The sequence below is a fragment of the Glarea lozoyensis genome (genome assembly GCF_000409485.1).
Source record: "Glarea lozoyensis ATCC 20868 chromosome Unknown GLAREA14, whole genome shotgun sequence".
NCBI lineage: Eukaryota > Fungi > Ascomycota > Leotiomycetes > Helotiales > Helotiaceae > Glarea > Glarea lozoyensis.
The window spans coordinates 1,508,540-1,532,386 of NW_007360988.1; the positions used below are offsets into that span (position 1 = coordinate 1,508,540).

The 23,847-nt window shown below is 47.7% G+C and overlaps 12 protein-coding genes across 12 annotated transcripts; 7 read left to right on the top strand and 5 right to left on the bottom strand.

Annotated features, from left to right (window-relative positions):
* Positions 1-1,525: 1,525 nt before the first annotated feature.
* GLAREA_07101 (Translation proteins SH3-like protein) lies at positions 1,526-2,401 on the top strand (the record flags this gene model as incomplete). Its single annotated transcript, XM_008081049.1, has 3 exons — positions 1,526-2,066; positions 2,125-2,219; positions 2,273-2,401. The coding sequence occupies 3 exons, from the start codon at positions 1,526-1,528 to the stop codon at positions 2,399-2,401; spliced, it is 765 nt and encodes a 254-aa protein (XP_008079240.1).
* A 473-nt stretch (positions 2,402-2,874) lies between these two features.
* Positions 2,875-4,023, top strand: GLAREA_07102 (Ribokinase-like protein; the record flags this gene model as incomplete). The annotated part of the gene is made up of 2 exons (XM_008081050.1): positions 2,875-2,926; positions 3,071-4,023. The coding sequence occupies 2 exons, from the start codon at positions 2,875-2,877 to the stop codon at positions 4,021-4,023; spliced, it is 1,005 nt and encodes a 334-aa protein (XP_008079241.1).
* A 529-nt stretch (positions 4,024-4,552) lies between these two features.
* On the bottom strand, positions 4,553-7,149 carry GLAREA_07103 (TPR-like protein; the record flags this gene model as incomplete). Its single annotated transcript, XM_008081051.1, has 4 exons — positions 4,553-6,000; positions 6,056-6,936; positions 6,987-7,073; positions 7,121-7,149. 4 exons carry the CDS (start codon positions 7,147-7,149, stop codon positions 4,553-4,555), a joined length of 2,445 nt encoding a protein of 814 aa, XP_008079242.1.
* A 699-nt stretch (positions 7,150-7,848) lies between these two features.
* Positions 7,849-8,692, top strand: GLAREA_07104 (uncharacterized protein; the record flags this gene model as incomplete). Its single annotated transcript, XM_008081052.1, has 2 exons — positions 7,849-8,220; positions 8,270-8,692. 2 exons carry the CDS (start codon positions 7,849-7,851, stop codon positions 8,690-8,692), a joined length of 795 nt encoding a protein of 264 aa, XP_008079243.1.
* Positions 8,693-8,878: 186 nt separating this feature from the next.
* Positions 8,879-9,582, bottom strand: GLAREA_07105 (uncharacterized protein; the record flags this gene model as incomplete). The annotated part of the gene is made up of 3 exons (XM_008081053.1): positions 8,879-9,066; positions 9,117-9,440; positions 9,507-9,582. 3 exons carry the CDS (start codon positions 9,580-9,582, stop codon positions 8,879-8,881), a joined length of 588 nt encoding a protein of 195 aa, XP_008079244.1.
* Positions 9,583-10,158: 576 nt separating this feature from the next.
* On the top strand, positions 10,159-11,811 carry GLAREA_07106 (uncharacterized protein; the record flags this gene model as incomplete). Its single annotated transcript, XM_008081054.1, has 3 exons — positions 10,159-10,316; positions 10,365-10,741; positions 10,790-11,811. 3 exons carry the CDS (start codon positions 10,159-10,161, stop codon positions 11,809-11,811), a joined length of 1,557 nt encoding a protein of 518 aa, XP_008079245.1.
* A 248-nt stretch (positions 11,812-12,059) lies between these two features.
* On the bottom strand, positions 12,060-12,871 carry GLAREA_07107 (SNARE-like protein; the record flags this gene model as incomplete). The annotated part of the gene is made up of 4 exons (XM_008081055.1): positions 12,060-12,163; positions 12,219-12,364; positions 12,544-12,781; positions 12,835-12,871. 4 exons carry the CDS (start codon positions 12,869-12,871, stop codon positions 12,060-12,062), a joined length of 525 nt encoding a protein of 174 aa, XP_008079246.1.
* Positions 12,872-13,219: 348 nt separating this feature from the next.
* GLAREA_07108 (Protein kinase-like (PK-like)) lies at positions 13,220-15,838 on the top strand (the record flags this gene model as incomplete). Its single annotated transcript, XM_008081056.1, has 7 exons — positions 13,220-13,310; positions 13,363-13,423; positions 13,480-13,699; positions 13,757-14,162; positions 14,217-14,629; positions 14,679-14,816; positions 14,867-15,838. The coding sequence occupies 7 exons, from the start codon at positions 13,220-13,222 to the stop codon at positions 15,836-15,838; spliced, it is 2,301 nt and encodes a 766-aa protein (XP_008079247.1).
* A 681-nt stretch (positions 15,839-16,519) lies between these two features.
* GLAREA_07109 (cell cycle control protein cwf14) lies at positions 16,520-16,843 on the bottom strand (the record flags this gene model as incomplete). Its single annotated transcript, XM_008081057.1, has 1 exon — positions 16,520-16,843. The coding sequence occupies one exon, from the start codon at positions 16,841-16,843 to the stop codon at positions 16,520-16,522; it is 324 nt and encodes a 107-aa protein (XP_008079248.1).
* Positions 16,844-17,126: 283 nt separating this feature from the next.
* Positions 17,127-18,005, top strand: GLAREA_07110 (NADH-ubiquinone oxidoreductase 14.8 kDa subunit; the record flags this gene model as incomplete). The annotated part of the gene is made up of 5 exons (XM_008081058.1): positions 17,127-17,169; positions 17,225-17,286; positions 17,400-17,546; positions 17,837-17,944; positions 17,994-18,005. 5 exons carry the CDS (start codon positions 17,127-17,129, stop codon positions 18,003-18,005), a joined length of 372 nt encoding a protein of 123 aa, XP_008079249.1.
* A 111-nt stretch (positions 18,006-18,116) lies between these two features.
* On the bottom strand, positions 18,117-18,769 carry GLAREA_07111 (RBP11-like subunits of RNA polymerase; the record flags this gene model as incomplete). Its single annotated transcript, XM_008081059.1, has 4 exons — positions 18,117-18,244; positions 18,297-18,373; positions 18,467-18,558; positions 18,617-18,769. 4 exons carry the CDS (start codon positions 18,767-18,769, stop codon positions 18,117-18,119), a joined length of 450 nt encoding a protein of 149 aa, XP_008079250.1.
* Positions 18,770-22,354: 3,585 nt separating this feature from the next.
* On the top strand, positions 22,355-23,788 carry GLAREA_07112 (uncharacterized protein; the record flags this gene model as incomplete). Its single annotated transcript, XM_008081060.1, has 2 exons — positions 22,355-22,554; positions 22,627-23,788. The coding sequence occupies 2 exons, from the start codon at positions 22,355-22,357 to the stop codon at positions 23,786-23,788; spliced, it is 1,362 nt and encodes a 453-aa protein (XP_008079251.1).
* Positions 23,789-23,847: the final 59 nt, after the last annotated feature.

Below are 23,847 nucleotides of genomic sequence, written 5' to 3' on the forward strand. Positions count from 1 at the left end.
CATTTGGGGTCCGGTCCCTGCAAGCTGTTAGATTTTGTTGAAGGTGTGGGTGGTGGAACATGTTTGCTACATGTTTAATGTAGTTTGTTCGCTTACCATTTGGACCAGCATTCTTGGCCTATCCACGATATGCCTCTTTTGATATTTTTGAGGTTGTCTTCCAAAACTTGCCATACCACGATCGCAACGCACCCTTTCAATCAGCGTCGAAGAGCTGTAAAACACCACGAAAAGTACTCAAAACGTATTCACGGGAATGAGGTCCCGAAGGATAAGAGACACATACAAGAGTTAATGAAGTGATATAAAGAAAATGAGGCTTCAAAAGGCTCTCCCAATGCCCAGGTGCCAACACGACCGTACGTGTGGTCGGAGATATGTGAATATACCGAAAAAAATCCTGAAATCGCAGCAATCCAGAGCGCGAATTTCCAGAAGTTGCATCGTGTGGGCCACCGTAAACTCAAACAGCCCCTAGCATCGAGCACATCGCGCCTCTCTTTCGCCGTGGGAGAAAGTGTAGGAACAGGGCTCGACTCCAACTCCGCACCTGCGACTATGCACTGAGGTATCAGACCCCAAAATCGTAGGACATCGTCAACCACGGAGAGTAGCGGAAATCTTTCCCCAACCCCACCGAACAGAAAGGGCACATAGCGGGAATTCCAAATTACAGCACACACTTGTGAGTGTCTTCCGGAATTCTGCACCGCATGCGGCACCGTTGTCACAGAACAGGTCTCGCAGCCTCTTCATGTCTCCGTATGACCATAATTAGACAAATCCATATGAAAGAAATACTTCGTTCATCGCACTAAGCACAACACAAGCTCTACGCGATGGATGTAGACGCGTTTCCTGGAACACTGCGTAGCAAAACCACGGAGCAGTGAAATCTGACAGAAATGCATTAAACACCCACGCCACTGGACGCACCAGTGTGAGGTCGAGTATTGATGCTAGACCAATACTGAGGATAATAGGACAGCTTGAAAATAGATGATGCCTGCAAGGAAGTAGCTTAGAACCTCGTGCTCAAATGATGGGAAGGGACTCAACCAACCTCGCGGTAGACAAAATAGCGGGCAGTCAAAATACGGTATTTGCTCAGGACAACTGACGAAACATAGTATATTTCGTGTGCAGCTTTTAGAAAGAAGGCTTTTTGACTCTGTTACCTGTCCAAGTATAATATGAAAGAGTCGCCAGGAGGCCAGGGATAATTTCCACTTGGATTTGCCACCGCGAGACAGCCTTCGACTTCTAGTGGACTGTGTTGCAGCTGTTACAAGTCGCAGGTCCGGTTGCATCTCTAAAGATATGAAAGTTCTGCGAGGCTCGTTTGGAGCGTCGTCGAGATGAGCTTGGCGAGAATCACGCTAAGCTTTGCAAGTGGGTCGCAATCACGTGATAACAATGCCCTAAGCGACGCACAATTCTAATTCTCGACTGCGTAGGGAAATTTCGACGATACTAAATAATTACCATCAACACCTCTTGACCACAACAACGTCAAGGAAGGAAGATGGGTCGTGTTATTCGCAATCAGAGAAAGGGCCGCGGCTCGATCTTTACCGCCAACACCAGACTCAACAAAGCGCCTGCGCAATTCCGAACCCTCGATTATGCTGAGCGACACGGTTATGTTCGTGGTGTCGTAAAGGACATCATTCACGACCCTGGACGAGGAGCTCCTCTCGCAAAAGTCGTATTCCGCGATCCTTACAGATTCAAGCTTCACACCGAGACTTTCATCGCCAACGAGGGAATGTACACTGGTCAATTCATCTATGCTGGCAAGCATGCAGCCCTCACAGTTGGAAACGTCCTTCCACTCGGCTCCGTCCCAGAAGGAACTGTTATTTCGAACGTTGAGGAGAAGGCTGGTGACCGTGGAACTCTAGGCCGTACATCTGGTAACTACGTTACTGTTATCGGACACAACCCAGATGAGGGAAAGACTCGTGTCAAACTTCCATCTGGAGCCAAGAAGGTCATCAAGAGCAGTGCGCGTGGTATGATCGGTATTGTTGCAGGTGGTGGACGAACAGACAAGCCCCTCTTGAGTACGTAGAAACCCGAGACTAAAGCCATTAAGCCTCTCTTACTAACTATAATTCACAGAGGCATCCCGTGCTAAGCACAAGTTCGCTGTCAAGCGTAACTCATGGCCAAAGACTCGTGGTGTTGCTATGAACCCTGTCGACCATCCTCACGGAGTACGTACTCGTAAACTCGAACCTGCTGGCGAACAATCACTAACCATAACTAGGGTGGTAACCATCAACATATCGGTAAGGCGTCTACTATTTCAAGATACGCTGCACAGGGTCAAAAGGCGGGTCTTATTGCTGCACGGAGAACTGGTCTGTTACGTGGTACACAAAAGACCAAGGATTAGATGGCTGGTTGACGGAGTTTTTCTTTGGCTTGGGGAGTGCTGGCTTCGCATTTTATGTAACTCTCTACAAGAGCATAGCGAGGATGAAGGCAGGACTTTAAGCAATTGTCATGCGATTCCCCAACTTGTGAAAAATAATGGTCATGAGCACGTTATATACGTGTGTATACAACTTTACATTGAAAATTCTAGAATGTGAGTACAAAAGGATCCGAAGTGAATTGAACATAGTCTTTCAATACTTTTTGGCTGGCTTTATGCAAACGCAGCGAATAAATGAATTTTAGCGTTGCTTGCGAAATGTGATACAAGGCTTGCAATGGACAGTCCGACAATCTGACAGTGCAGGGACTGCAAAACCCCCCGCCAATTGACCCCGCCAACGACTCGATCCTTCGGGGTCAAAGACTCGATCCTTCATCATCAACAAACCAACAGCTCATTGCCTAACAACAAAATATAACTCAATCGCAATGGCCGCAAACAAAGAATTCGCTCTCCTCTGCTTGGAGAATCCTCTTCTTGGTAGGCATTCAATCTCTCATTCTGCTCTCAATAGGCCTTCAGGTGTTGTTATTGCTTCTTTTCATTGCCGTTAGATTTGATCCTTCCACAAATAACTTTAAGAACGATATACATCCACCCACAGCTGCTAAATATTTTCGCCAGACATTCAAGCTCAAGGAGACGAAAATCTGCTCAAGAAGTATGGTCTTAAGAGCAACGACGCCATCCTCGCCTCCCCAGAACACATCCCAATCTATGAAGATCTCCTGAACAACTATTCTGCAATCCTTATTGCTGGAGGCGGTGCCCAGAACACGGCTCGTGGAGCACAATACATGCTTCCACCAAACTCGGTTGTTTATCTCGGTGGTGTTGGTGACGACAAATACGCAGCCATCCTCCATGACGCCGTGAAAAAGGCCGGCTTACGTGTTGAATACAGAGTTGACCCGAAGGAGCCCACAGGACGATGTGGAGTTGTCATCACTGGCCATGACAGAAGTATGGTCACTGATCTCGCCGCAGCGAATCACTATGACTTGGACCATCTGAAGAGCCCGGAGGTATGGAAGCTGGTAGAGGGTGCAGAAGTTTACTTCGTTGGTGGCTATCATTTGACTGTCTGTCCACCAGCGGCCATGGCCCTCGCTGAAGAGGCTGCAAAGAACAACAAGACTTTCGTGTTCTCTTTGAGCGCACCTTTCATCCCTCAATTCTTCAAGGATCCATTAGATGCTACAGCACCTTATTGGGACTATGTCATTGGCAATGAAACTGAGGCCCTGAGCTATGCCGAAAGCCACGGACTGGGCACTAAGGATATCAAGGAGATTGCCAAAGCTTTGGCCGCGCTGCCAAAAGCAAATGGTAAACGTGACAGAGTAGCTATAATTACACAGGGCACCGAGCCCACCATTGTTGCTACTAAGGGGGAGATCAGTGAGTACAAGGTTCACGCCATCGACGCTAGCCAGATCAACGACACCACAGGCGCCGGAGATGCATTCGCCGCTGGTTTCACCGCTGGTCTTGTTGCTGGAAAATCCCTAGCACAATGTGTTGATCAAGGTCAATGGTTGGCTAAGCTTAGCATTCAGGAATTGGGTCCTTCGTAAGTCTTCAAATCTCTTTAACAGTTCAATACCCGACAAAATGGTAGACATTTGTTTGTCTATCTCTCTAAATACAAGCAACCTACAGTACCACTCCTCTCGTCCCGGAAATGGCCAACTAACAATCATTCTTGTAGTTTCCCGTTCCCAAAGCAGACCTACCAGCCATCCAACTAGCTGACCTAAATTTCTTTTGACCTCATCGAGATTTATAGACGGCGTTCGGAAAATGTTTCAACAACGGGAGCGTCTAAAAATCTCATGTTTATGGCGTATATGATGAGACGAACATAAAGGGATGGTCCTCCACGATCATGCGTATAATAGTCAGCGTTAGATTAGGCATAAAAGCACCTTTGCTGCTGAGAACTGAGAATTCAATGCCAGTGACAACCATTATCCATAGTATGACAGACATCTCAATCACCACAGATGTTGTGATTTGAAACTGAGAGAGTTGTATTTCAACTGGCAGAAGTACTGTTCTACGCATGAAGACCACAGTCGAGTCTATTAGCGAAACTTAGTCTGCTCAACCGCCCTGACCGCCAGGAGGAGTTTGATTATATGTATCCTTGCGGCGCTGGCTACCAATCGGCGATGGTTTATATTCCAACATGTCCATCTCCGTAGAGAATGTGCTTTTGTTGCCATTTGCAAGTGCCGCAGCGGTTCTCAGTCCCGCCCCCGTCGTGTAACGATTTTTGTTTGTAGGGCTGTTAACATCAATGCTGGTACTATTCCACGAGTCCGTCGTCATTGTTAAAAATGCATTTTGTCCGTGCTCCTCGTAGTTGTTGATTGGAGACGTAGAACTCAGGGAAACCAAGCGCGGCGATAGGGGTCCGTACACAGGACCTTGAGCCGCGTGATATGTGCCATCCATTTGCTGTTTCGGGGTCCCAAGACTGAAAGGGGAATACGTGGAGCTGAGAACATGATTTTGACGAATTGGACTAAACTTGAGCTCGTCTGGTTTAGGCGTCCAAGTCTCTGAACCTAGCCCTGGAAGATTGGGAAGAGCCTTTGGTATGCTTCGAACCCGAGTGTGATGCTGTCCGTTTGAAGATGTGCGGAGCATGATATCTGCAGTTGAAGAACCCATTCCATAGGTGGTGTCGGCGTCATCTAAAATATTATCCACCATGTAACTCATCTCGTGGTCAAGACTAGTATGAGATTCAAAAGCTGCTACGCTTTGAAGAGGAGCAGGAACACTAATGTCGGAGTCCTGATATGCTTTTGGGAGCGAAATGTCCTGGGTAGCCTGATCTTGAGGAAGTGATTGTGGGAAGGGTTGTGACGACTCGGAGACATGGGCGACTGGCAATGCTTCCTCAATGTAAATGAACGCTCCATCTCTTACAGTAACGGGAACATTGGGATACTGGTCCTGTGGTTGTAGCACGAGACCGCAAAGAACAATGTCTCGGATTCTAGACTGCATTTCCATTGCGGGCAGATGACGCTCGACGCCAGGATCCGTAACTCGGGATTTTATTCTATGACTGGCATGGTCAAAATAGGGATTGCAATCTTGCGGATACTGAGGATTCCAAAATGGTTTGAAGCCCTCAGTACTTTCATCCTCCTCCAAAAGATAGCCGACAGATTTGAGTTCCTGAGGGGGGAAAACGTTGATTATTTGTGTTAGGATGTCTGCGAAGCTCTTCCATAATTCCTTGATGTACGGATCTGCGTTTCGTCTGTCTTCGATAGGTGCAGTTATTACGGTGATTTGAGAGACGAGCCATACACAGTATTGCCGTAAGGCTGGAATTATCCTTCGCATCGCAGGCGTTACACGCTCATGATTCTGCGTCGAAGTCGACTCTTCGCTGGGAAGATGCTCGCCGCTGCTACTTTCTTTAAGTTCAGGTTCTAGAGCTTGTAAAAGCATGCACATGACCCTCACATTGAACCCCAGGCAGAAGAAAAAAGTGCGAACTGCCTGGATGCCCGCAGGATTTGAATTACCACCTAGAGCTTCGTAATGTTAGGTAATAAAAATGATACAGCGCGGTGCTTTACTCACCCTTGACTTGTTCTCCAGCGAAATACTCTGCAGCAATGTTGATAAGGACGAATTTCTCCAGGGTGTCTCCAAATTGTTGCTCCTTGAGTAATAAGGCCATTCTTGACAGAACCTCCTTTTCTAGCTCCTCACGAGTCGCGAAATCCGCTCCCTCGTAATACCTGGCGTGAAGCAGGACAAACCACCAAACCAGAGTCGTGAGACTATCAGACTTTAGCTGAGAACGCTGCTTTTCCCACCCTGCCGTAATTTTCTTGAATTCGATCTCGAGATTCCCTTTGGCAAGTGGATGTGGTTCATTGACAGCAACAGCTCTGTACAAATGGTAAACAGCATCAAGGTGATGTCCATCGGCTAGTGCGATTACCGCCATTTGGTTATGGGCGCTTCCATTGTTGGGATCAAGATCGTTGGCCAAACTGTAATAACCTAAGGCGGGCTCCCAGCTTCGATTCTTCGTTCGAAGATTGTTGCGGTAACGAGACAAATCTCCAAGTTTGAGCAGGGTGGCATGACAAGACATGTCAATAAGCTTCTCGACCTCTGGTGAAACTTTGACTCTTTCATCCACACATAAAGCCTCTAAAGATAGACGATGAGCAATTCTTCGTAGCTCTTTCATTCCCGAAAAATGAGACGCGAGCCGCTGGATATAGCCCTTGTAGAAAAATTGACTCCTCTTGATGAAATCGACATAGCGCTGTTCAACCTTACGTCTTTCTACCACATTCTTCTTCTTGTCCCCTTGTCTGTAGTGGTCAACAACCTTTCGGTAGCGTCCATTGATCTTAATGTGCGCATCCCATAAATGTCGTTCCACGCTTTCCTTTTGTGCAAATTCGAAATCGAGGAAGATCGTCCCCTCGCAGGTAAGGCGTAATCTAATACAATCAGCAATCGGATATTAGCACCGGCATATTGTTGCCATTACTTCTCGATCAAGGTTTCGACATCGTCGAATCTTGGGGCCTTATCCTTCAACAGGGAACTCAGATCTTTTTCTATTTTCAGAGCACAGCTAGAAACTGTCAGTCACAGTGCGTTGGATTACTGAGATGAACCAACCTCCATTTTTCCATGACCTGTGCAGACATTGCGGGATTACGACGAGGGAAAGACCGCACGGTCTGCTCGTATGTTAGATTTGCGCGTCAGGCTCCGCAAACCAAAGACGGTAGATGCGATCCAATTTCCATCTCCGCCGCCGCCTCCCCAGCAAGCAAATTCGTGGGTGGATTCTAATATTCGTAGCGACGGTGAATGTTGATTGAATGTATGATTCACGAGGCTCAAAAGTCATGAGTCGTTGGCACTCTGAAGCCCCAGCGTGTGGTGGGAACAATCGGTCTCGAAATCAGAACCTCACGGAAGAAGTTACAATTAAACCTGCATAGAAGCGAAACCCTCACATAAATTCGAACTTCTAAAATGTTTCGAAGTTGGAAATCCTCCCGCAGTCTGGACGCGGCAGAATGTGGCGATCTGCCCATTTTCGATTTCGTACCCCTGTCAGAGCTACTTACCCGATAGCACAGACCAAACAAGGCTGAGGGGACGCCTTTCTTTACCTACTCGTACTTCCTTTCCCTCCACAGGGCTTCTTCGAATAAATCAACAACGTGAAGATTTAACTTTTACCTCTTTCCCATTTATACCCAAAGTTCGTCCGGTGCTCGCCAGCACACACAGGTTTCAAATCTATTCTCTTATTACAAAGATTACAGGGAATACAAGAGATAACAAACGAGAGATATCAGAGTAATAAATTCCCCCGCATCGTCGTTTTCTTCAAAATGGCAAAACGGTCTTATGATGATTTTGAACCTCAATCAGACGCAGATAATATTGCCAGCACCGAGCCTCTCCCCGTCGCGCATTTCACGTCCTCCACGCCATCCTCGTCGAAAATTCTCCATCTCGATTCCGAATCTCCCTCCAGTAGCGGTGAAGCTCCAACAATTGAGATGAAATGCTCCCTCGCTCCACACAAAGAAATTCTTTCATTTCCGTCGATCGAGGCGTTTGAGATTCATTACAAAAAGGCTCACCTCAATCGATGTCTTGAGTGCAGGAGAAACTTTCCCACAGAGCACTTTCTGGATCTTCATATTCAGGAAAATCATGACGCTATTGTTGGTGTAAGAAAGGAGAGGGGCGAGAAGACGGTGGGTTTAAGTATGTCTCTTTCTTATCCAGCGAACTGATGATGTTAAGTTCGCATGTTTCGTTGAGGATTGTGATCGAATGTGTTCCAATTGGGAGAAAAGAAGAATGCATCTCATCGATAAGCATGCCTTTCCGAAGGAGTACGACTTTGCCATTGTGAACAAAGGAGTTGACAACCGGAGTTCCATGCTCATATCTGGGAGACATCGTCGCAGAAGTTCGGCTGCACAATACAAGATCGAAGCAGACAAAAAGCACAGCTCAGCTTTAGAGACAATCACGAGTATCGCTCCAGACGAGGAGATGAATGGAGTGACAACAAAGACCGAGAACCAACAATCGCCTGCAAAGAATAATGACTCGGAAGTCGACAAGCTGGCCAGCGCCATGTCTTCACTACAATTTGTCCCTCCGAGTATCAGGTTTGGTAGAGGTCGAGGTCGGTCCAGGGGAGGATTTAGTAAGACGTGACTAGGAGCCGGATTATGAATTATGAATCAAATGAGCACTTACGAAGAAGACATCAATAGAATGAACGACATATATGTCGATTTTAGCAAATAATTCATTGGGTATCTGTCTCCAAGCCTGTCTATCCGAATACTCCCAACTCCCTAAATCAAATTTCATATACAATTCTTGCTTGCGATCTGGGCTCTAAAAAATCCCCATTCGAGCACCCCAGCTGTCTCCCTTTGGATTTATGACGATCTGATATGGAAAAGGGTTCGCCTCGCTCGTCGTAATCGGTGGGATGTGATCCTTCTCCCGGTTTACAGTCGTGACTATCTTCATAGCGGCTTTAAGAAGCATGGCTTCCATAGCGTTCCGTACCTTGGCTCGTTCTACCCTCAAACATTAGCCATCCGTAGTTCTATAACTGCACCATACCTACCACTCTCTGTCCTCGGGGTTGCCAGAGTGACATCTAATGTCCACTGCTCCCAACACACTTCCTCCTCGGCTTTGTGATACCAAGCTTTCCTCCTCTTCAGGTTCTTCTCGAAGAACTGCACTGCCATCAGACCTCTAACCCCCGTGTTCCTAGCGCCCGTATCCGAACTTGTGCCCAGCTGTCTCACCAACGCCGCCGTTCGTTGAACGATGAGTGTTTCCAACTCCACGTCGTCCACCAATGGTAGTGTCAAATCAAGAACTTCTCTCGTCTTCGGTCTAATAGTGGGAAAGAATCTATGAAAGAATATGGTATTCAAGATGCCTAAAAATCCCCGATGTCAATCAGCGCACGAAACTTGAGGATTCGGGTTTTCCGCGCAATGCATACCTGAGACCACATCGTTGACGGAATCTGGGTCAGCAAACACTTCTATAATGAACTCTGGCGGCCGGCGCTGTTCCATTGCCAATAAGCTGTCCAGCATTTGTTTTATAGCAAATGTATAATAGGTATTCGTGCGTGTAGATGCCGGAAAGAGATAGAGGGTTATGGCTGGTCCTTCAAAGAGTTGAGTTTCGAGTTTGAGAATGGAGGGGTAGAGTATGTGGCTTGTGATGCTATGTGGCTTATCTTGAATCACCCCCGGGCCCGGCCCCGGCCCCGAATGGCACCCTTGCTACTTTAGTATACTGTAATACTTCACTTAGGTTGTTATTTTTACCATTCGTGAAAACACATTTATGTATTCGCAGGAAAGTTTCAGAAAGCTACCTTCATAGATTAAAGTTTAGACTGTAAATGTTGTCTCTTTATTAAAAACCCACGTTATCGTAAGCAGCTTTCCGTCCGAAAAGGTTCCCCAAAACTAGGGAGCTCGGGCCGGCTATCTCGTGCCTCTGTCGACCTCGGCCACCAAGGCGCGTATCATCCTTGAATTGCCAGCCTCCTCTTTCATGATCTAATCCTCGCCTTGCCCAAATCCCCACGCAAACAGATTAATTGTGCGGCATGTTATAAAGATCTCAATTTCACCGAAGCCATGTTATCTGCTTCAAGAAGATGGCTTAAGCGGAATAGGACTCCATTAGCTGTGGGTATTGGAGTTGTCGGTGCTGGTTATGTTGTCACACAATATGTCTTGGGGAAAATATCCGATGTGAGGGAGCGCATGAGTTCAGATCGCATCGCAAGAGAAAAGTGAGCATTTCATAGACGGTCGAAGTATTAGTACTGATGGCTTGATAGCTTACGGAGGCGATTTGAACAAAATCAAGAGGATTGCACCTTCACTGTCCTCGCCTTACTTCCCACTGCGACAGATAATATACTTGCGGAATTGGAAACTGAGAGAATAACTTTTGAGCTGCAGCAACAGAAAGCAGCTAAGCTAGCTAGAAATGGGGAGCCACACCCTTCAGAGTTGGGATCTGGGCCGCCGAGTGTGACTGATGTCGACGATGGCAAGAGCATGATAAGCTCACAGAGTGAAAGTGGAATTCATGCTAGTCAGATGGGCGTTCCATCCCAAGCGGTAGTAGGAGACGGACCCCAAGATGGTGGGCAGCAAGTTCAGAAAGCCCGGAAAACCAAGATGCAACTCTGGAATGATCTTAAGATTAGTGGTAAGGCAATACTTAAGTGATATGATGACGTTTGCTCACTTCTTGTAGCCATCACCCGATCATTTACGCTCATCTACACCTTGGCCTTGCTGACTTTGCTTACTCGCATACAACTAAATCTCCTTGGGCGAAGGAGTTATCTTTCCAGCGTGGTGTCGTTGGCTTCGGGGGGGATGGAACAATCTACCATTAGCTTGGAAAATCATGACGACGATAATTCTGACCAGGCCTATGGTAACGACTTCGAAACAAATAGGCAATATTTGACGTTTAGCTGGTGGTTGTTACATCGTGGATGGAAGCAGGTGATGTTGAAAGTAGAAGAGGCAGTGAAAGAGGTATTTGGTGCGCTAAGTATCAGAGACGATATTACTATGGAAAGGTTCTCCGAATTGACTTTGGAGGTCCGAAAGCGAGTGGAAGGCGCCACGGAAGCGGAGCGGAACGCTGGAGGATGGCTAGAATATGTGCTCCCCCCAAAGGATCAGGAGGACTTCGTGTTGAAGGAGTCTGGTATGGCCTCCGATAGATCAACTTCTGAAATCGCTCCTCTTCGCCGCCTTATCGACGAGACCTCAGACTTGGTCGACTCGCCGCCTTTTTCTCACGTCTTGACATTGTTGCTAGACGCTGGCTATTCAACGCTAGTTGACCAGAAAGTAGCTCAGCAGGCATTTAAAATGCCACCAGTCCCCGAAATTTCAGATATTGATGGGCCACGGATCACGGAGGTAGTTGATACCAAAGTCAAACTACCAATTGTTTTAGCCATTCTGACGCGACAAGCGCACTCGATTGGAAATGGTGTGCCAAATGAGTATCTCCAAGCGATGGAACAAGTCCGTGATTTAGAGGGATTCGCAGCGGTCGTGTACTCGTCAAATTGGGAGAGCGAGATCCGCCCACCCGAGGAAGAGGTGCCTGGAACAGAATCCCTATTAGGGAAGGGCAAAGCCGCAGAAACGATATCATCACTGCAAGAAAGTGTAGTAAACATCGATCCAATTGGTGCTTTGGAAAGCGCATGGGGGAATGCTATGGAGACAGTTGAAAAAACCAGAGCACCGTAAAAGGATCGGTTGGAGTTCGGGGGTTAACCAGGCTTGGTTGGTTGTGGATATGTGTAATGGTTGGAACTCGAATGTTGTGTTTTTAGCAGGACTAAGATGTGTACGATACCAGATACATGCCACTCCCGATGGTATGAATTTAATGATATTTAGCAACCAAACGCCCCCAATGGCAATCCTCGCCAACGCCCTTAAATGCTTGATCATATACTTCATATACCATTGCTAATCAGCATTTTGTCAGGAATCTAGAGAACACCTTTCACGAATTGATCTAAGGCCAGCTCAAAGAGTTCATTCGCTACTCCCTCGCCTCCTGGATGTTCTACCGGTGACAAGGGATTTTTGACGACTGATAAATATGTCAGCGGTCCACATGTGCAGTATTGTATTGCACGTGGACTTACCGAATTCCACGTAGAGATTTACATATATCTGATGTAGCACATTTCTCATATTTAAGCTTTGCGTATCCGTGAGCATGACGAATTTTATGCTCGTCGGAGTCTCGTAATAATGTAGTTTGTATTGGCCTGTCCGGTATGAAATAAAGCTGGATTGTCTTGTTAGTCTTCCTTTCCTGATTGTGCAACTGGGACGGTTCTCTCTATTGCCGCGCAAAGTAGCATTTCATGGGACAGCTCCCCGAAGATTCGACTTTTACACAACTAGCTCCTCAACAGTATCATGGCGTAGGCTCCAACAGCGCATTTGATGCATGCATTCCCTTACCTGTCATCTGGCCCTCCGAGCTTCCTAACCATATTTCGCAACGAGAACACAGTTCCAAATATAAGCTTCGCATCGTCTTTGGCGCTTAATCTCGACGGTCGCGCCCTCGCGGGCCCCAGATCGGGAGGCGGCGCGCCGTTACTCGATACATTCGCATCTGATAGTGGGCGAGCTGCTGTTCCGGAGTCTGAAAGGGGTCTTTCCTGACGGTTCCAGAGCCGCTGGTAAATGCACTCCGCTGTTTGAGAATTAGCTGGGTAACAGAGAGGGTTCAGATGCCCAGAAACGTACTGTGCCGGTCGAAAATGTAGAAACTGTAGACAACCATGTTGTCACAGCTCAGGGTACCAGAGAACAGGCTGGAAATGAGGCTGTCTATTTGTTCGGAGTGCAAGACCCAGAAAGACAAGCGCGAAGACCCCCAAGTTCCATTTTCGTGCAGTTGGCCGTTACAATCAAGCTTTCGCCAAGCCCCAGCTAGAAGCTCTGAAAGCTGCCACTCTGCCCCTCAGTGTCCGAGCGCTCTTCAGTCGCTACAGCATCTTGCAGGTCCGCCGTTCAGCCTCACGAACACTATATTTTAGGTAAACCAACGGTCCAGCGCATTACTTCTACACTCGCACTTCGATATTTCTCACCCACCGAACATGTGGACACAGTTCCTATCACTTCAGCTATGAGCCAATCCGCAGACGGTTGTCCAGAACCAGTCCATGCTGGGGACATCACACGCAAGGAAGAACAAGCGGGGATTCTGCCTTCACATGGTATGATCATGCTGCTTGGACCACAAGGTTGAGGGAGACTGACCAGCTTTAGGTATTTCTCTTGATGTCGCTGGCGATACAGAAAGCGGACGACCTCCTATTCTACAACACCTGTGCGTTCCATTTGGCCTGAGCTGAGAATGGGATTTTGAAGCTGATAAGCTCGTAGCTCTGCTCCCGCATATCACTCCCCACTGAGGCACCATAAGCGACAAGCCTCGTACCACAAGCAAGTGAAGGAAACACTCAATGCGAAGTCTGAATATACGAACAATGAGGATGATGGACGTGGGGAGCATAGAATCAATCAGTACATCATCAAGGATGAGATTGGACGAGGCTCGTTTGGTGCCGTTCATCTGGCTGTCGACCAGTATGGAAAGGAATATGTGAGATTAATTTCTTTACAAACGTGATGGCCTCGGATAGCTTTAACACAACGCTAGGCAGTCAAAGAGTTCTCAAAGTCACGGCTTCGAAAGCGAGCACAGTCGAATATTCTAAGAAGGCCTCACGCAGCAGGTCGAAGACCTGGGCATCTGGCGGCTGGTCTTGGGTTCAATGCTCCGTTACACCGCCACCCAGCGTCCGATATACACAACGGAGAAGAGAAAGGCAATCCCTTATATCTAATAAAGGAAGAGATTGCCATCATGAAGAAGCTAAATCACCCCAACTTGGTGTCCCTTATTGAGGTTCTAGACGATCCTGAAGAAGATTCATTATATATGGTGCTCGAGATGTGCAAAAAGGGCGTCGTTATGAAGGTTGGGCTTGGAGAACAAGCAGATCCATATGATATGGAAAGTTGTAGATGCTGGTTCCGTGATTTGATTCTTGGCATTGAATACTGTACGTTACTCACACGGCCCTTGTTCATGCATTTGCTAACATGATGTTATCAAGTACATGCCCAAGGAGTAGCTCATCGAGATATCAAGCCGGATAATCTTCTATTGACAGATGACGATGTATTGAAGATTGTCGACTTTGGCGTGTCAGAAATGTTCGAAAAGCAATCCGAGATGCTCACAGCAAAGTCAGCTGGATCACCAGCTTTTCTACCTCCAGAGCTCTGTGTTACAAAGCATGGAGATATCTCCGGCAAAGCTGCTGATATCTGGTCGATGGGGGTCTCTCTTTATTGTCTCAGATTTGGCAAAATCCCATTCGAGAAAACTGGCGTCTTGGAACTGTACGAAGCGATAAAATCAGATGATATCAACATTGAATCGGAAAACGATCCCGATTTCTGTGATCTGATGCGGAGGCTTTTAACTAAAGATCCCGAGAAGAGAATCAAAATGCCAGAAATTCGAGTAAGTTGAAATTCCTTCCTCGGCCAACGCTAGACTCATCGCTCTACAGAATCATCCATGGGTAACTAAGGGAGGAACTGATCCTCTCCTATCTGCGGAAGAAAATACAGCGGATCTAGTCGAGCCCCCTAGTGATATCGAAGTCAACCACGCTATCACGAGCAAGATGAGGAATCTCCTGACAATGGTACGTGATCTTATAACTCATAACGCACCTGTACTAAGTTTGGAACGCAGATGAAAGCAGTCAAGAAGTTTAAAGGACTTGTTGATGATCGAAGACCGCCAGGTGGACTACAAGGTATTCTTGGAAAGGGTATGCGCTCCGTAAAGTCGCCCGAGACTACTCTTTATAACCTTCGAAGTCTCGCCGAGAAGAAGGATCCAGCGCAAGGGCGTCCTCAGACTTTACACGAAACAAAAAGCTTAGATCTCGATGACCGACGGCCCATTGAATCAGTTCTCAGCGCTCAAGGTGTCCATCATGACTTGAGGCTAAGTGACGCAGTGAAAACTATGGACAATCGTGTCGATTCGTCAATGGTCTCAATCGATCAGCAGTCCGTGGATCGTCAGAGATCACAGACGAGTACCAGTAGCGCCGGCGAACTACCACGTGTGGACTCGTTCGGTGAAAAGGGCCACGCGCATGACCCATTGGATGAACAGCCTTTATTTCTTGGTATTGGTGCTGGTGACGCTGAAGACGATGTCATGGCTGAGAGTGGTGCGTTTAATCAAGTGGCTGAGTCTCCAACAGCAGCAGAATTTAGTATCTATGATACTGCGTATGAGCAGGAAGTTGAGCGTATCCGTGCAGCGCAGGGCAGCACTGCGAAGGTCTACCTTACCCGCCGAGTCGATCGTATAAAGAGGTACACTACAGACGACAACATGATCAAGGTACCAAAATTTGCCGAGACTTTTGGATCCCACACCGGGTTCAAATCACTACTTGAGCGTGCCCGGGATAAACAAGACCAGACACCCGTTGATCAAAGGGGTACTGAGAATCAAAATGACAAGGATATTCCGAGCGAGAAACAGCCCAAGGCAAATCAAACATTCTCTGAGCTTGCCGCAAAGCTGATGAGCGACACTAAAGAGGTTGGGAAAGATCTACAGGAGAGGGGTGGTTCTGCCATCAACAGTCTAATTCAAAAGGCTACGGAGAAGAAAAATGACCATGCAGCAGGAAAGAGTGCTTAGCGATTTTCAAGATATACCAATGTTTTACACGAGCGAAGGGGGTTCAGCAAGGGGGTTCTGGTAGAGGAATTACAAGTAATAGGTAATAAACATTCTGGCGCGGTATAGGGTGAAAATTGGGAATTTCAAGTTAGCTAACCACCCGAATACCGTGATGTTGAAACCAGAAATAAGACTTGGAACTGAATTCAAATGCCTGCATCTTTGATCATGTGAGATAGCTTCAGCTACACTGTGTGATGAGAGTCAGCAAACATGCTTGCTGGCGGTCAAGAAAGAGCAAGAACCTTTGTATAACTCCATCGACAACAAAACCGCTCGCCGCGACACCTTGCCCTGCTGAATTTATAATATCCAGCGCTTCCTTGTCCATACATGTCCGTTGGGTATCCAGAATAGCGGACCCCCTGGCTAGGTCTCTAGCCATTTTATAGCGACTCCATGATTTAAATTTCCATATGCCTCTTTTCTGATAGACACTTCAATCGCTCGACGCACATCCTCTGCACCCACAGCTTACACACTCTACTTTCTGGTCCTCTTTCATCTGAGCCTTTGGAACACGGCATATACACGTAGAGTTGAAGTTGGTCTCCTTAGTCTGTACGCACCGCAAACAGCATAACTAGAACCCTAGTCAACATAACATCCTTCTAAATCCCTTCTCTAACTCCTCAAAACTCAATATAATAGTACACATACCTTCTCATACCCCGTCTTCTTCCACTTCGCAATCAACATCGCATCAGCGTACCCATTCTTCAACAACCAATCATACAATTGTTTCGAGATCGCCTCTTTCTCATAGTATAGCTCGTACACGTATCGTGACCGCTGATGTGAAATTTGGAATATGGGCCAGTGTACGGCATGTCGAGGGACGTTTACGGACGTGGCATTCTCGGCGTCTTTCATCTTGTTCGAGAAGATGAGGAGGTCGTCCTCAATGTCTGAGAAGCCGGCGGGGGGCGCTTTACGCTTCGATGCATGGCGGATCGCGGGCATTGCTTTAATCTGTGTGGAGGTATCGGAGGGGAGGGGATAGGCTTTCGTCTGAGAGATTCTGAGGAATTTGTGGATTTGATCTGGTTCTAGGGATGTGGTGGGGTATGAAGGTCGAGGCTTCAACCCAAATCTCAGCCTTCTGCTAGACCGACGTAACGCTAGTTGCAGGGGTAGGCCTGTGGCGGCCTTATTACTAAGGCACTAAATGGCCCGCTTCAACCTCATTCCGAGCTTCAAGAACATTGAACTTGCATGAAAGCTTTATTCTAACTACGACGACAAGATGGTTATCAATCCAACATATCTCGCGCAAAGGACGCGCCAATGTAAGTATTTGGTGCCATGTCTGAAGTACAAATGGTGCTAATATTCGCGGTGTAGCTGTCAATTGGCACGATGCGCAGAGGAGGGTCTTGAAGAATTACCGGGAGTGGATTCGTGCTGTATGTTATTCTACGATGCCGTTCGATTCCTTGTATTCTCAGTTGAGCTGAGTCTGGATGGGGCTCATATGGGGGTGGAAAGAGGAGGCTGGATGTGTACTAATGCTTGACAGGCACCGGAGATTCAAACGATGTACTCGCTCAGTATACCAGTGGCTCAATTACGAAATAAGATGCGGCAGGAGTTTGAGAGGCATCGATACGTCAATCAGATTGGGGTTGTGGATGTGTTGTTATTCCAGAGTCACAGCGAGTTCCAGGTTAGTCGATTTTGTTTGGGAATATGAAATCGAGGGAAAGTAGTGATATACAAGATTTGGGCTATGACTCAATTGCAAGAATAGCCAGAACGCTTGGCTCGAGTTCGAACACACTCTGGTTTTGAAGCCTACCACCAATTACTTCGGGATTGTGCAATGAGCTGTTATGCCGAGCTTGTGGGTGTGGGGTTGGATATGTTTGAGCATACACGGGTTTCCAGAGTGGTGCCTCGGGCGTTCCGTCTCGTTGCTTTATATTCTATGGATTCAGAAGCTAAAATGATTTATAGGAGACACTCAATTACTGGAAACAACTACCACATATTCTGAAGTATTTCCGATCAGACGAAGATCCAAACTCAAAACTGCCACAGAATTTCATGTCTGGTTTCTTAGAGGTGAGCTCTATAAGATCCTTAAATATGTCATGGACTAACATCAATACAGGGTCGCAACTGAATGTGCCAATATTTCATAGCCTGTACATATCCCAATTGAACCATAAATCCAGACTCCGTGCTATCTTTTACCAATACGCCATGCAATGCAGTCATGTGTTTCCCGCCAGTATTAAACTTCTGTTGGGTTTTCTTCAGCGAATTCGATTTGGGCTTCTACGAATTTGTCGGCTACTACATCGCAAAGGTCCATGAGATCTTTGAACCCCTTCTCTAAAGCCTCCGAAGCCGTCGTACCCTCTAAATATACAGTCAGTCTTATCTAACGATTAGATCCTGATGATTAACGAACCGTATGTTTGAATTCGGATATTCATTAGAGGTTCTGAAGGATGTGGTATCGAATAACCACAAAACTCTACTTCGGGACTGAAAGATTACAGTGTTAGCAATGGATCCTCCCTTCATGCCTAACCCCACAACCTCGAACTGTGTGAATCCCCATGTCACAAAATTACATACTTCTTCATAATGATATATCGCAGCGCATTCCCTAAAGTATGATCCTCGTCCTTAAACTCGAAACTCGCGGCTGTTGCTGAAGAACCGGGAAGCTATTTTACCAATTAGCAAAACTTCCTGCCTTTGCCATAATGTAAATGGCAAACATACAACTCGTATCCTCTGTTCCTTTTTCGCCAACTCCTGCGGGCTATTCTCATCTATGAGAACCTCGTTCGACGGGGAACCATAATCCATTTCGACATCGGATTCTGGAGCTGGAGGTGCAGCTTCTGCCGCTTTCTTTGAGTTTTTCGGCGCCATAGTTCTTATGTAGTGGCAGTGAGTTCGATTGTCGCATGCGCTTCGTCATGCTCGAAAGTTTTGGGAATTTTTGGAGGGGTCTTACATAATCGCGGGTGGCGAAATATTCCGGCGCCGATGTATTTTGTACTCCTCGAGTTGGGGATCACAACGAATCAACATGAATGCGGTCCTCCGGAGCAAAGTTGCTTCAGCTTGAGATGAGGCTGATCAGGTCTTTCCAATCTTGGATAAAACCCATCACGTCCAATTTTCCTTGGGATTTTCACCAGTCTAGGGTGTTGCTTCAAGGTTTTAGACACGAACGCCTAGAAACATGGAATTCAAAAATCTTGACCTAATTGTCGATTCCTTCTATTCCACACCAAACACCAACCGTCTCGCAGAGCGCGAAGATATGTCAAATATCCTGCAAGTTCTATGAGTCTTGCGTCCTCAGCCTTGAAGCAGATCGCGATGCTTGACAGCGGCTACACGGTGTTGGTCCTCCGCGATGATTTGCCCGGTTGACTTCCAGCGAGGGGAGCATTACTTATCGATTAAGGATTCTCTCATATGGCACGTCATCAGGGGAAAGGTTCTGTTGGATTTCCTAACGCGGAAAGAAGGTTTCTTACATATCAATATTTTCTACCGCGCGGCAAAGCACAGGAGAAGCTTGACGATTTGATGACAGGAACAGGCCAGGGTGCACGCTCACTCCTTGGTTCAGGAGTTTTGTTTCGACTGCCAATATTTTGACGTGAACTCCCCTGTTTTGCAAACATTTTTATTTCATCTTTCTAAGTTTGCGTGTTCAATATTCCGCACAGGCTGTGCCTTGCTGGATCGGATTGTTGATATATCAGAAGTGGCGCAAGTGTTTCCGTCGCGGAGACCCCCAGGCCGTTTCCAAAGATTTGTCCGATTCTGCTCCTACAATCTCGTATGATGGTCCTTTATGTCGAGCCTCGGGGTTGTACCTGAGACAGTAGTCGAGAGCATTCGGGGTAAACAACGTGACTATCTTTCTCACGCGTTAGGAGATGGGTCCTGCCATTGGAGGAGGCGGCTGAGCCGCGTTTCATGAAAAGTCGATCTTGTCGGCGTGTGGTTGGTCACAGTTCAGAAGCGGATGTTTCCTCTAAATGCAACCTTGTTTCGATTGGCGTGTGTGGATCCTGTGCCATCGCGCCTTTCAAGGATGAATCTGAGATCGCTTGCTGAGAAAGTTATCGGAAGATCACGATACGCAAAATTCAACGTTGCCCTCTTGAAGCGCGGAGAGCTCATGCCGAGTGATGCCATCCGTTGGTTGTGTAGCTCATCGTGTCCTATTGGATTTGAGTCCGAAGATTTATTGCTTGTCGTGGAACCTGTCAATTTTCTTTGCAAAGGGGATGCTCATGACGGGTCTGATGCTCCAAACATTATTGGAAACATCCGTTATTACAAAATTGAGTGCCTCTGTTTTCACTTGGCTGAAGCTCTGAGATTGTGATAACCGTTTCGGGTATGATATATATTAAATTCAAGGGCCGAGGGGAAGCCTTACGGATGTATTGAAACGGTTCGCAATATGCAAGGCCATAGACGACGGATAAATCTGACCGGTAAGGTTATGCATGGAACATCCGAAATATTGAATTTGAGATCCTGCAGATCTGGGATGTGGTGGGCGGTGGGCCTCTCAGGTCGCAGAAACTCGAAACCCAACAGCGCGGTGTCCTTTTGGCTTTGCCTGTCGACCTATCCAGTCGCGTCGGTCCACTCAGAACAATTCAGCACTCGAAAAACTCCTCATGCGGCGTACAGAGGGCGAGGAGAGGGCGAAAGAACCAGTCACGACTCACGATGCACCCATCCGTGTATACCTTCTCGTTCGAGGAATTTTATATACAGCAGTCAGTAGGACCAAAAGCTCAAAAGTTTGGTGCAAAAAGCCATTGCCTCGGTGCTCGCTCTCAATTCAGCTGATCTTACGCTTTTCTCCAGCCAGCTCTGCCCACTAATGTAGGTTCCTGCTTGAATCCACAGGTTCTTGCAGAGTGCAGTTTAGAGCTTGTAGTATGGTAGATTTCTCTGAAACTCTGGCACCAGCCTCTCACAATCTCTTCGAGGCTTCTTTCCAGAATGAGACGAAATAGGCCGCGTTATATAGATGATCCCCAGTCTTAATAATATCCTCTGCAGAAAGGTCAAACAAGCGCGGCGCTGATGTTCTGATATCCCATGAAAAGTTCCCAAACGGGCGAAAACACTTCAGACGCACATGCAGAATCCTCCGATCCTCTGGGTTATCGCTCCACCAGGAGCTGGGGAAGAGCTCGTGAAAAATGGTTGTTCGTGCGATCAGATGTTTTTCGTAAAAGAAGCAAGTTGTTGAATCATAGAATTCGCAGTAGGATTGTTAGCATGAGCATTGGGAGTGTCGTCTTGTTTTAGCTCTGCGGAACGAGTCGAGCGACGGGTCTATTGACGAACTAATGGTCCCTCATACTGTACGAAAGGTACTTGTACAGGAAGGTTCTGGTAGCCCCTCGCGAAGGTTAGAAACCTTCAAACCTTACTGTAGATGAATTGATTCTCCGCAAAGTGATTGGAGCAGAGCCGTTGGATCTTGGCCGTTCTTTGCAGTGGCTGCGTCAGCGTCAGATCCGACTCATACTCATCGCACTGACAGTCTGTCTGAGGTGCTATTCCATCGCCACTTTGCTGCCAACGAAATGCTCCTTTCGAGGTGCTTTTAATACTGTAGATGCTGAAACTAATGCTAACGGCAGCGTACAGGACGCCATTGACACGCCGAGACTGACACTGCTGCATTGAGAGCACCGGCGTGGAACTGGCTGTCGCTGGCAGCGACTGGACTGCTGCTGTTCGACGGTTGGGGAATGGTCGCTGGCGCATTGATTCATCTTCCGCAGAAAGCAAAAGGGCAAAACGGAGTCTAGTGGGCTCATGGCTGCCGTGGTGGGCGCAAAGCAGACAAGGTTCAGCCATCAGCACTGACACTCTGGTACGAGCTGCTGCTGCGAGTCTGCGACTGACTCCCTGCGCGACTGAGGGACTCCCACTCCACCAGAACAGGGGGTGGACGGACGAGGAGAGTCCCCTCTTCACTTAATATCTCTGTCTCTGAAACACCTAAAACTTCAAATCCTCCATTCATAAAACCATCCGCCCGCCGCTCCCATCCCACCGCCGTTCTTTTGTTCTTTTTGCGCTCTTCTCCCACTTTCTCCTTCTGGATCTCGACCGTCGTTTACATCCCTCCATCTGGTGTTTTGTTGATTGCACCGGCTTGGATAACCACCGCCCTACCGATACCCTCCCGCTTCTCCCTTCTCACCCACCACCACTACGACGACCTCCTCCGCTTCCACCCCTCTGTCACCACAATCGAAAGTCGAGGCCAGCAGCAGTTCGCTCTGCTTTGGTGGCACAAGTCCTCTCGTTTCGTGCTGGGAAGGAACACACAAGACGCACGAACCCGACTCTCATCGAAAACGAAATCAGCAGCGCAGAGGAAGGAGCAGTGCCAGCAAAAGCATAATTGCAGGCGCCAGAACACACATCTACATCAATACACTCACGCCAGACGCGATGAGTACCGTCATCGCCATGGCACCGTCGCCCGCACCTCACGACCGATCATCGTACGCTGATATGGTCCCTCATGGTCCATCGTCCAAATCCCCGCCCGCGCAGCGAACATCTGCTTCGGCAACCCCGAACCATAATGCACAACGAACAGGGAGCGGGAGTCCCAAAACGACACCTGCATCCAAAACCTCACCTAATGCGTGCGTCTGATATACCCCAGAAACCTTTTATGACACTTAGTCAGATTAATACTGACTTCGCGATAATTGCAGATCGAGAAATGGTGTTCCACCAAAAATAATCGTAAAAAAAGAGCCGCTGTCTTCGCCAGATTTGCCCACCTCGCGACATCGCCCACGCAAGCTTGACCTCACCAAGAATACATCCAGCGTGAACCCGGCCACCTCGAGGCCGACGCCAGGTCAATTGACGAGCAGAGGAGCAGATACTGGAGGACTCGGAATCCAAGACGTGGGACTGGCTTGTTTATCTCCAGGATTCGTAACACAGGATCCAACCATGAGAGAGCAGCTGCAGCGGAGTATATCGGTCCGAGAACAGCAGAGACAGCTCATCGAGTCGAGGTTACAGCAAACAGCGAAGCCAGGTGATGCACCCACAGAAAGTGCCAAAGAGAGAGAATTTGGTGTCTTCGGAGCGAAAACGCCGGGTACATCGAGAAGAAAGGCTCCGCCAGGGTTGAGCATTGTAGCACCATCACACGAGCAATTCGCTCACGAACGAGTAATTCAATCCGCACCACTCAACCAAAGTTTCACAGGAAGACATCAACCTCATCCTCTGACTCGTCACATTGCAAATCAACCATCCAATTTATCCAATACTTCACATATTCACCACGTTCCTGCCCAACAGACTGCAAATCGGCTGCCACCTATTACAGATGTGTTCGCAGAGAATGGACTCGGTGCACACCGAGGGGGTGAGCCTACTGGGCCTGGACGAACATCTGTTTCACAATTGAACAATACAACATCGGCAGCCAATTCGTCCCATTCGAATTCAAGGCCTGCCTTTCCTTCCCCAGGCCATAGTCAACCACAGCCACCGCATACGGCAACCCATACTGGGCGACCAAGAGAGTATCGCTCAGCAGAGGAAGCACAAGTAGAGCTCGCTGGCGGTCGCCCGGAATTATTGCCAAAGCTTGTCCATTATGGAGGTCATCAACCGCCAACACCCCCATCCCCTCTTACCGGTAATCCAATGCGGCACTCAGAGAGAAGTGGTGGCGGCCGACGACGTCAAAGAGCAGAGTACGAAGAAGGGGGCAGCCCACCTTTGGGCAATGGTCCAGCAACGTCACGGAGAGGGCCATTTGGCGAAGGCCGTGACAGTCCTAGCACCCAGCAAAAGAAAAAGCAGGAATTTATGCAATTGTGTGATCGAGCTTGGGATCTCTTCCATTCCTAATCAATTCGGCGGAGGAGCAATTTTGTTCCCGCTTGGGAGATTAATATTATCTGCTTCTT